Source organism: Mastomys coucha, unplaced genomic scaffold, assembly GCF_008632895.1.
Source record: "Mastomys coucha isolate ucsf_1 unplaced genomic scaffold, UCSF_Mcou_1 pScaffold13, whole genome shotgun sequence".
Classification (NCBI taxonomy): domain Eukaryota; kingdom Metazoa; phylum Chordata; class Mammalia; order Rodentia; family Muridae; genus Mastomys; species Mastomys coucha.
In genome coordinates this window covers 30,653,437-30,665,160 of record NW_022196895.1, presented here as the reverse complement: position 1 = coordinate 30,665,160, position 11,724 = coordinate 30,653,437, and the positions used below count along the sequence as shown (strand labels likewise).

The 11,724-nt window shown below is 46.0% G+C and overlaps 1 protein-coding gene across 1 annotated transcript in view; it reads left to right on the top strand.

The window, feature by feature from the left end:
- The window catches only part of Gfra3 (GDNF family receptor alpha 3), a 30,975-nt gene that overhangs the window by 11,780 nt on the left and 7,471 nt on the right, over window positions 1–11,724 (top strand). Inside the window, exon 3 of the mRNA XM_031366281.1 lies at window positions 4,427–4,519. Coding sequence (XP_031222141.1) covers window positions 4,427–4,519 — 93 coding nt within the window. The remainder of the gene's footprint in view (window positions 1–4,426; window positions 4,520–11,724) is intronic.

The window sequence follows — 11,724 nt, the reverse complement described above, 5'->3', positions numbered from 1 at the left end:
AAAAAAAGTGTGTGGGGGGAGGGGGCGGGGGGGGGTGTTGTGTTGGAGAAGAAGAGTTGGCTCAGCAGTTAAGAGCACTGGCTACTTTTCTGGAGGACCTGGGTTCAATTCCCAGCACCCAGGAGGAAACACACGACTGTAACTCCAGCTCTAGGGATCTGACACCATCTCTGGCACTTGGACACATTTAAGTTTTTGCCCGAGGGTCAAGCTCAGGTGGATTTCAGATGTGTGATCCTCCTGCCCTCAACCCTTGAGTGTGGAGAACACGGGCATAGTCCAGGCTCATGGAATTTTCTCTGTAGGTCTGAATCTGGCTCCTCTTGACCTAGAAGCCAGTAAATTGAAACAAGTCACCTGCCTTCCGTGCCCGTGGTAAGGAACAGAATGGAGACACAAACAACTCTTGAAGAAAGGGATGAATGGGAGGCATGCGGACTCACAGCTGATGTTGAAAGGCCTCTTCCCTAGGATGAGGAGTAGTCCCCTGGCTAGCCGTGGACTTGCCGGACCATTGTTCTCTAGGGCTTTTGGCCCTGCTCCTGCCAAGTTCTTGCTTTTCTATTATTCTCTTTGGCCATGGTTAAAATGGGCACTAGAGACTGCAGGCTCCTCGGGGACTGAGTAATATTCTCAACCTGCTTCCTGCCTGAAGAATGTTGGAGATTTTGTCTCATAGTCTCTTCTAATATGAGTTGGCTGAACAACACATAATTGCTTTTTATATTTTTGACTTCTGCCATCTTATGAGCCCAGTAGCCTTTCCCGTAATTTAAAATATGTATCTCCTTCTAAACCTAATTAAAAGTTCCTTGCCAAGCCAGGCAGTGGTGGTGCATGCCTTTAATCCCAGCACTTGGGAGGCAGAGGCAGGCAGATTTCTGAGTTCGAGGCCAGCCTGGTCTACAGAGTGAGTTCCAGGATAGCCAGGGCTATACAGAGAAACCCTGTCTTGAAAAAAATGAAAAAAGTTCCTTGCCTTAGCCATGTGGTGGTGTGATGGCATATGCCTTTAATCTCAGCACTCTGGAGTCAGAGCAATTGCATCTCAGTCAGTTCGAAGTCAACATGGTCTACATTATGAGTTCCAGGACAGCCAAAGCTACACAGAGAAATGGTCTCTCAAAAAAACCAAACCAAACAAAACAAAACAAAAGTCTCATGCCCTTGTCAGGCCTCCATGGGAGAATCATTGCTTTAATCTCTTTTGTTTTCCCCCTGAATATATTTGTCCAACTGGCAGGATTTACTGCTTACCCCTTTTAATTGAGAAATCCCAGTGAATGGCAGGGTACCCATAAGATTTGATTTGTTCTTCTTCTCAGGTGAGTTGTCACCAACCTTATAACTCTGAGCCCTCTCCAGTCTTATAGTTTGTGGCTGAATGTGAGAGAAACTTGCATCTCTTAATCCTGTAAGTGTGCATGTGTATGTTTAGAGGCCAGTGGTCTTGTGTGTGTGTGTGTGTGATGCGTATGTATGTATATGTGATGTGAATGAGTGTGTACATATGAGTGTGTATATATATGTATATGTATATATATATTTATGTATATATACATACATATATACATGTATATGTATACATGTATATATATATACATACATATACACATATATATGATATGTGTTTGGAGGCCAGCAGTTGTGCATGTGTGTGTGTGTGTATATGAGTGTGAGTGTATGTATGTTTGGAGGCCAGTGGTTGATGCCAGATTATCTCCCTTTATCTCTCTCTACTCTATTTTTTGAGACAAGAGCCTCTTCCTAAACCTGGATCTTGATGATTTGGCTAGACACACCCCACTGATCTGCCTGGCTCTATACCACAGCACTGTTAAGGCCTCCAAGCCCAGCTTTTAATGTGGTGCTGGTAATCCAAGCTCAGATTCTTGTACTTGCACTGTGAGCACTTTATTCAACCAAGGTTCAATTATTATTGTTCTTGTTGTTATTGGAGATGAGATTGCACTATGTTGCCCAGGTTGGTCTAGAACTCCTGGGCTTAGGCAGTTCTTTTGCTTTAGCCTCCCAAGTGGCTAGTTCCCTACCTTTAGGCCAAACTGAACAGGTCTTTTCTGAGCTTCTATTAGTCTTACAGCACCTTGTCAGTCACAGCCAATAACGATCCATACATAGCAATAAACTTCTTTGTCTTAGCTTCCTCCCCCAAAGTATAAGCTCATCCATCTTCTTCCTCTTGTGTCATCTTCCCAGCTGTTGCAGGTAACAATGTTACCAAGTGTTTTGCCCCTGCCTGGGACTGTTGTTCTTCAGCCCCACGTAACAACTCCTTACCTCCCACTGCCCAATCACAAAGCCAAGCCACACAGTTTAAAAATGTTATTACCATAGAAATCTATTTCCAAATACTAAGTGCTTTTGATTTCTTTTTCTCCTAATTGAAGTTTTTCTACTTTTCTGGAGCTAGGGATCTAACCCAGGACCTTGCCCTTGCTAGGCGAGCATTGGGACCCCCAGCCATCCCCACGATACTCACCAGACCACTGACTTTAGAGAAGGAAAGTGTATTTCTTGCTCATGTGTCACATCTGACACCAGCTTTCCAACCATTGACTTTCTTCTACCTTTGGTCTTCATGGAGGATCCAGACTGGTAGAGAGAAGCGAGGAGCATCAGAACATGCAATGGTTCTTAAAACTTCTGCTCTTATGTGAGTGACATCATTTTTGCCTAAACTAAAGTCACATGGCCCAGCCTGACACCAATGGGCTGAGCATGTGTGTTCTTCTCACAGGTCGCATGGACATTGTGGTGGTTTGAATATGCTTGGCCCAAGGGAGGGGCTACTATTAGGAGGTGTGGCCTTGTTGGAGGATGTGAATCACTGTGGGGGTGGGCTTTAGGATCTATGCTTCAGCTCCGCCCAGCGCGGAAGAGTCAGTCCTTTCAGAGCTGCAGTTGGATCAAGATGCAACACTCAGCTCTTTCTTCAGCTCCATGCCTGTCTGGACGCTGCTGTGCTTCCTGCCATGATGACAATGGACTGAACTTCTGAAGCTGTAGGCCAGCCCCAACTGAATGTTGTCCCAATTTAAGAGTTGCCTTGGTCATGGTATCTCTTCACAGCAATAAAACCCTAAGACAGAAGTACCATGGTGATAGTGGGAGATGTGATGCTCCCACAGGCTTGGGTGACTTGGCAGTCACTGGAAGTGATCTCACCATCTGCTACCACCATTTCTGCTTTGCATTCCTCGGTCTAACCACTTCTTTTTTTTGATCTTTCCCAGAGGCACTTCAGAATTCTCCTACCTCCTGCTTCCCCTTTAGGAGCTCCCAGGTCTTCCTTTCTTAAAGCCCATCCTCTTCAGTTTATATGACATCACCCAAGTTCCTCCAGTCCTCAAGATACATTTACAAAGGCTTCTTGGGTGATACCCAGCAAGCCCACCTCTTTCTTCCAGTCTGATTGATTTAGATTTATTATAATTTATTTGATTTATTAATTAACATTTATTGGGCCCCTGTCACACTATGACCTAATTACATTCCTGTCAGGAGCCTGTAGTCCCACAGGCTGACTGGGAAAAATGTGTAGATTATAAGGTCACTGTGTCTTTTCTCCTTGTTTTTTTCTCCTTTTGGTCCAACTCAGTACCTGGCCTCACTCACTTCCATTTTTGTGCTATATCATGTGTCTCCATAGACAGCTGTTAAGCCTAGAACACAGTCCTTTCTGTCTCTTCGCTAATGGCAAGAGAAAGTGTTTCCTTGCTTGACTGTAGGCCCGCAGGCAATGTCTATACTTAGGAGCGGAAATTCTGGCATCAGTGTAGATTTTTATAGTCCACCTATAGAACCACCCCTTTTCTTTGAGACAACATCTTGCTGTGAAGCTCTGGTGGGCATGCAACTTGCTATATAGACCAGGCTGGCTTCTAATTCATAAAGATGTGCTGACCTTGTCCCAGAGCACTGTGGTGACCATGTAGTACCACACCTAGCTCAGTTCTCCTTATTAAGCTAATGTGAATGAATTGCGAGACAGGGTTTCTCTGTGTAGCCCTGGCTGTCCTGGAATTCACTCCGTAGCCCAGGCTGGCCTTGAACTCCGAAATCTGCCTGCCTCTGCCTCCCAAGTGCTGGGATTAAAGGCATGCACCACTACTGCCCAGCTAATGTGAATCTTGTAGGAGGGACATATGCATATGTACCTGTGTGCATTCGTGTGTGCATGCACAGGCACAGGAGACTAGGATCAAATGTGCTCATCCAACCTAGCCTGTATCTTCAGGATTCTTGATTCCCATCTCTGCATGGCTTACAGCTCTGGGTAAGAAGAGGCTGAATCTTTTCTTTTGCTGTACAAGGCATTGCAGTCTCTCACCCAGCAGGTTCAGGGCCCCTGCTCCACTTTGAAGGTCCTTGTCCTTTGTATTCACATACTCCCAATTCTCTCTAGGTGACTACGAGTTGGATGTCTCACCCTATGACGACACAGTGACCAGCAAACCCTGGAAAATGAATCTCAGCAAGCTGAGCATGCTCAAACCAGGTGTGGAGGACAAGCCAAGGATGGGAAAGGGAGGCTGGGGCTGGGCTCTGAGTGGGGCACTGCCAAGGGACCAGCCTAGGCTTGGAGAGGGGATTCTGAGAGAAGGCATGTCTGGGAGCATCGAAAACAAAAGACTCAAAGTCAAAGTGTGGGTCCAAGCTGGTGGACTAGGCTCTGCTGGAGACAGCTTTCCAGCTTGCTCTCTCTCTGTGTCCTGCTTCCTCTGGAGATCTCCAGACAGGTCTCTCTCCCTCCTTCTCTCCCCCCCCCCTCTTTCTCTCTCTCTCTCTCTCTCTCTCTCCCTCTCTCTCTCTCTCTCTCCTGCTTGAGACAGTTCCGGCAGTTCTCTCTTGCTATTCTAAAAAATTCTCTGGATAGTTCTTCTCTTACAGATCCTAAGTCCGGTCTTTTATTTTACATATCCATCCAGTCATTTGATTATCCTGTGAATCAGCATCCCCTGACCCAGCCTCTTGATTCTTAGCAGACAGCAAGCACATTTTTAACGTTGCATAGAAATTATCATCTCTACCAAGCCTAGGCCTAACCATGCTCTGTCCAGGCCAACCCTTAACTCAGGAATCTGCCTGCCCTTGTAAGCATAAACAAAAACCTCAGCTGGGTGGGATCTCCTGCGAGTAATCACTACCCCTAAATCTCTTTATTTCCGTCCTTAATATCTTTCTGACATGTTGGCTCACAGCACAATTGCTTCTGTCCCTTTAGATTCATGAAGCCTGTCATAATTCATAGTGCATCATTATATTTTGCATAGCTGAAAAATTATATACTTTTGAACTTATGTTTTCAGAGTTCTTTTTTTTTTTTTTTTTCCCCCGGAGACAGGGTTTCTCTGTGTGGCCCTGGCTGTCCTGAACTCACTCTGTAGAGCAGGCTGGCCTTAACTCAGAAGTCCACCCGCCTCTGCCTCCCAAGTGCTGGGATTAAAGGTGTGTGCCACCACTGCCCTGTGAGTATTCTTTTCCACAGCCTTAAGGGCTCTCCTGAAGGCTCCAGAGTTTACCATTTTGCTAAGACATTAGCCACACCTTTGCTTCCGGGACTCCTGCTGCCTCTGACTATCATGGAATCGCTGACCTTAACAGAGAGAAGGAATGTAAAATTATGTACATTATTATACAAACAAGCCTTATGCCCACAAAAACCATTAACACTCATGGAGGACCACACCTGCTGGCCCTGTCCCAGGAGCAGGAACCATGTCATTCCACCCCCACCAAGGCCATGCCAAACCCAACATCTCCCCCTCTTTTGTTTTTAATTTGAGGGTGCAAATGTTGACCATGAGCACTTGACTTGCTTGATGCCAACTAGAAGGAGAAACAAACCCAGTATGAATAAACCAACTTTGACTCCTCCATTTACCAGCAAAGTCACCCAGGAAGAGGAGGCTATGTGCTCTTGCACAGTAAGGGCAAAAGCCGCAGACATTTCCTCAGTAGACGTGTACCCATTCTGGAGTTACTAATTTCCATGATCCTATGATGTAGGGAATCCATATCCAAAGTCCCTTTAAGTGAGACTGAACTTGAAGCCAGTCATGTTCAGAGGTGTTATATTCCAAGGGGATTGCAACAAACCCCAACAGAACAGTGAATGAATGGCGTTGTGCTGAGAACCTGATCTTAATATTTTGAGTTTGATTTGCCATAAATAGAACCGCTTCCTCTAAAGCATTAAGCCTGTCCTGAAGTCCCCCGTCAATCGTCTCCTGGATCATGAATGCTATCAACACATTTTTGGATAACTGATCTACATGATGTGCTGTATGAATCTCTTTAACCAAAGATGTAGTGGATAAAGTAAAACTAGAAATCACACCTATTAAGGCTGTGATTCCTAATATCGAGGCTGCAACACAACTTTTAGATCTCTTGAGGGCCAAGGGAGCCCTATGCAAAGCCTCTATAGACAAAGCTGGCTGAGAAGTGCAATCTCCCCAGAGAAAATATGGCATCATGGGTGAGAACCAGCCCAGAGTAAGCCAAGCTCTGGCTGTCTCTTCAGATGCCACACGCAGTGTGGGTCTCTCCTGGCCAGCCAGCTGCAGACAACTGAATTTCCAGGACTTCCTCCACTCCATCAGGAGAGTCGGGGATCTCCGTCCGTGTTGCTCTTGATGACTGATCACGATCGCCTTTCCTCATAGCAACAGACCTGTGGAATAGTCACTACAGGGTGGAGAGAGGGAGCAATGTACATGTGAAGCCTGTGACAGCTTAGCAGTTTAGCAGTAGTCTGTTGTCATAGGCCTGGAAAAGAGGCAAGGCTGTTAAGGGAATCTTGGTCCTGGGAGAAATCCTCTAAGTGGGAAGTCCCCTGTGTTGCATTAAGGAAAGCAGAGGGAAGAGCTGGGATTTATTTCACGTGCTGAAGGAAGACAATACCGAGTTAATAATGTATCTGTGCTAGGCAGAAACAGCTTGTCCACGAAAAAAGGAACTGGCTCAAGTAGATACTGTTATTTTCTTAATAAAGGATTGAGTAATGGTTATTAACATAATCAATTTGACCTGTGGGAGGTAGATTTGAGTGGAGTCCTTTAAGCTTATTAAAAAAAAAAAGTTTAAATTTAAAAAAGATAAATCACTTTCCTGTTACCATTATAAGTTGTTGGGGTTTTTTCCACATCCAATATGATTTTCTGAAGCTCAAAAGAATTTTTAAACAATTTTGGGTTAAAAGGCAAAGAACATTGTTTCAGGTGTTCCTGTTACAAGGGAAGAACAAGCATTTAAATCAATTTTAGACAAAAGGAAGCATGAAATTTTTAAGTTTTGGATGAGCTGAGTTCCAAGTGGACAGCAGCAAGATCCCGTCCTCCGTTCTCTGCCTGGCAGCCTCACAGCTGTCATCTGTGTCTGCCTAGGGGTGGGACGGGGCCTGCTCTGCCCCTGCCTGCTCCAGCCACTTCTCCAGCTGCTGCTCGAATGGCTGTGCTGAGCAGGTCCCATTTCCCCCAGAATCTGTGTCCCCATGGCTGCGTGTCACCGCAGCTTGGTGAGAGACAGGTTGTGCCACCCTCTTGTAAACCCTGGAAAGTAGAACAAGAGGAGAAAAGCCTTTCTGCTGGGGAGAGGGTAGGGACCTGGGTCCTCCCCTAGCTTTCCTTTGTTGTGGCTCAGTGGGCATGAGCACACCCTGTTGCCTTTTGCCAGGGCCTCTATGAGGATCAAAGCCCATCTTTTAGCATCTGCTGCAGGACAGGATCGGAAGGACTCAGTAGGAAAAGCTCCCATTTGACTGACCCGGTAGTGTAAAGGGAGGTAGTGTAAAGGGAGGGAGGTATCACTTAAGGCTGGAAAGTTTCTCTGTTTCCTTGATCCTCCTCCCAATTCAAAATGGCTGGGCTTTGAGCAGCACTGGAGGCTTGTCCCACACCTTCGAGGGTGGAGGGAGAGGATGTAGGGGGCCAAATTGCAGGCCAGTCTTTGCTGGTTACGAAAGAGACATCTGCTCCCACATCCAAAAGGCCTTTGATAACATGTCCATTCGTTGTTATCTCCTTTTTAAAAAGCCTGTTTTTCTATTTTACGTCCACCCAAAACACTAGATTCCTTGAACCCGAGTTTGTACGACTGACTCCTAACACACACATAATGGCAACAACATTGGAGCATCCCGCAGTCCTGCGTGAATCCATACTGATTTTGTGGGCAGCTGCAACATGATTTTATTTCTCTTGTAGAGTCAGAATCAATAACCCTTGGAATTACATGTATCCCTTGTAGGGAGATAGAGCTTCTGCCACTGTGCCTGTGGGTGATGGACCATGTACCCCCGTGGGCATGGTCACTGGTGGAGAATCAGGAGTTAATATGACTGAGGTACTGCCTGGGGTGGCCTGACATCGGGAGTCCACTGACATCCTTGGTTCATTGGAGCAAAAGGATTCATGCTGGCCCCATTATTTGAGGGACCTGGGGCTGGGCCCTCTGAAAGTTTCCGGCTGAGGACAATTCCCTTTAGTGGGGGAGTGGCATGTTATTTTTATGAAATTCAGATCTACATTCTCTCTGCCAAAGATAACCTTTCTGGCAGTGTAGGCACAACACAGCTGGAGGGGCAGCATCTTCTTGGTCCATAGCACTCTGCACTGGTCCACGTTTCTGCTTTGCCCAGGCTGTTCACAGCTGAAACAAAGGCCAGAGCTTGGATCTTTCTTTTTTTCTTTTGTTTTTTCGAGGCAGGGTTTCTCTGGATAGCCCTGGCTGTCCTGGAACTCACTCTGTAGACCAGGCTGGCCTCAAACTTAGAAATCTGCCTGCCTCTATCTCCCAAGTGCTGGGGTTAAACACATATGCCACCACTGCCCAGCTGGATGTTTATTTTTAGGTCCCCCTTTTGAAATGGGAAAGCCCCTGGGAAGCGGCCGCCATTGCAAGACCTTGCAGGGGTGTAAAGTCAGCATAGAGGCGGACAAAATCTGTAACAGTTCCAAAACACCTTGCAGGTCCAAGCAGGTCTCTGCAGGTTTCACTGGTTTTCCTGCAAGCTAATTGTCTCAACAACACACTTGCCACCTCTTCATTAGGAATTATTTTTTTTGTGACTGCATTCATTAGACAAGCCACAGAATCAGCATAAGGCTCTTCTCTGCTCTAGCAGATGTCTACCGAAGCCAAGGTTTGTGAGCCGGAAGAGGGTAACTTCCTCCAGGCAGTAAGTATAGCAAGGTTTGAGATAACCAAAGTTTCTTTTTATATTCTTAATTGTGCCTTAGGGTCCAAAAATGTCCCTTTTCCAGTCAATACCTGATATGTCGACTCCCCAAACAATTCTTTTCTGACCTCGTACTTCATTTTCCACAACAAAAACTGTCCTGAGAGGCAAGCCTTTGCTACCTGCTGCCAGTCCCGTGATGTCTGGTAGTGCTGAAGAGTGTCAAGAGAGGAGGCCACTTCTCATTATGATAGTTAGAGACCTCCTCTTCTGAATCTAAAGCACTGCCGAGATCGGGTGGGGGTGGGGACTTCCAATTCATTTCCACTTTCAGAAGTAGCAAGATTAGCCTTCAGCATCAAGGGGGCTGTTGGTGAAGGCGTAGTTCCCCCCAAACTAATCAAATTGGAGCAAGCAGATTCCACCGAGGCAGGGCCGGAGGCAGGGCCTGAGGCGGGGCTGGAGGCAGGGCTGGTGTGGGGCAGATCACCAACCGCCTCCGTCCCTAAGGCTGGCTTAACTGTGCTGTGCAAGGAAAAAGCATGCCCAGGCATTTCCTCACTCTGTGGGTTTGTATCCACGTGCGAAGGCCTTTACCAAACTTTCACCAAGGGTCAGGGCTCAATGACCCTTCTTTAGGGAACAATGGATTAATCTTCTGTTTAAACTCAAAAAAATCTTGTAAAAAGCCTTGTGTGCATCTTGTCATCTTTCTTAGTTACTGCTTGTTTTAAAACCTTAACATCTATCTCTCTGCTTTTTGAATTTGATTTTTATTTACCAAATCCTCATTCCTTTGCCCAGCTCTATCTTACATGGGAAGAGGGGTATTATGACACCCTAAGTGAAATCCGTTCCAAACTAAACTTGCCCATTATGTTTACCTACCCTCTCCCAGTCACTGAGCACCACCGGTCAAGGACTAGCCTTGGCTTGGAGAGGGGGTTCTGAGAGAAGGAGAATCTGGGAGCAGTGAAAACAAAGGGCCCTAAGTCAAATCGTGGGTCCAAGCTGACGGATTAGGTTCTGTTGGAGACAGCTTTCTAGACTCCTTTCTCTGTGTTTGGCTTTCTCTGGAAATCGCCCCTGTGAACCAACTTGTCAGAAAGAGATAGAAAGATTTAGGGATCGTGGGAGATCCCACCCAGCTAAGGTTTTTGTTTATGCTTACAAGGGCAAGCAGATTCCTGAGTTCAGGGTTGGCCTGGACAGAGCGTGTTTAGGCCTAGGCTTGGGAGAAATGGTCATTTCTGTGCTTAACAGAGGCAGGCAGATCTCTGAATTCTTCTGCCATTTAAAAAAAAAAGTGCTGCACACCTTTAATTCCAGCACTTGGGAGGCAGAAGCAGGTGGATTTCTGAGTTCAAGGCCAGCCTGGTCTACAGAGTGAGTTCCAGGACAGCCAGGACTACACAGAGAAACCCTGTCTCAAAAAAGAAAAAAAAAAAATGTGTTTGCTGTCTGCTAAGAATCAAAGTCCTGGATCATGGGATGCTGATATATATAGAGAGAGCTGTCTGGAGAGCTCCAGAGAAAGCAGAACACAGAGAGAAAGCTATCTTGAGCAGAACTAGTCCACCAGCTTGGACCCCCAGTTTGACTTTGAGTCGTTTGTTTTTGATGCTCCCAGACATGCCTTCTCTCAGAACCTCTCTCCTTGGCGGAGCACAGGCTGAAGGGACTTTAGGGAAAGTTTCTAGTCTGCTGCATTAGGATGGAAGTCTGAGCTGTGGTGCACGGTCCACTTTCACAGGAGTCATGAAAAAGCAACCGTTCCTGGGGAAACCTCCAGAGCCCATTAGGGCCCCCGGTCCTCAGGAAGGGTGTGCGGGAGCAACAATGGCAAAAAAAATGAAACACACTGAAAATGGAGTATTTACCCACATTGAAGGTGGCCAGTAAAGTAGTTTTTCAGAAGTCCCTAAGGACTACAAAATTGCTTGTTATCAACCATTCTAATGGGATGGGTAAAGTGTTGGGCAGAAAAAATGTAGCAAGCATTTCATTCCCCACAGGGGTCACTCCAGGTGGGAGCCATCAGCCCAGCAATGGTTGTGGTATATTGTCTCCTGGGACAATGAGGCAGTGAACTCATTGAGAAAGAATACACAGTACACAGAACATGGGTGTGGTGGCCCATGTTCTGAGAACTTGAGAATCCAAGTTCTTGAGAAGTAGAGGCAGAATGATCAGGAGTTTAAGGTCATCCTCAGCTACAGTGTGAATTCTGGGCCAGCCTGAGCTACCTATCTAAAAAAAAAAAAATACATACAGTCACTAGATTTTAAGATTTTTCTTATTTTTGAGATAGGGTCTTACTATGTAGTCCAGATTGGCCTTGAAGTCTTGAAAAAAATATATAAAATATATATGTGTATTATATATATATATTAAAGATTTATTTATTTATTTTATGTGTATAAGTACACTGCAGCTGTACAGATGGCCGTGAGCCATCATGTGGCTGCTGGGAATTGAACTCAGGACCTCTGGTTGCTCTGGCCCCGCTCGCTCCAGCCCCC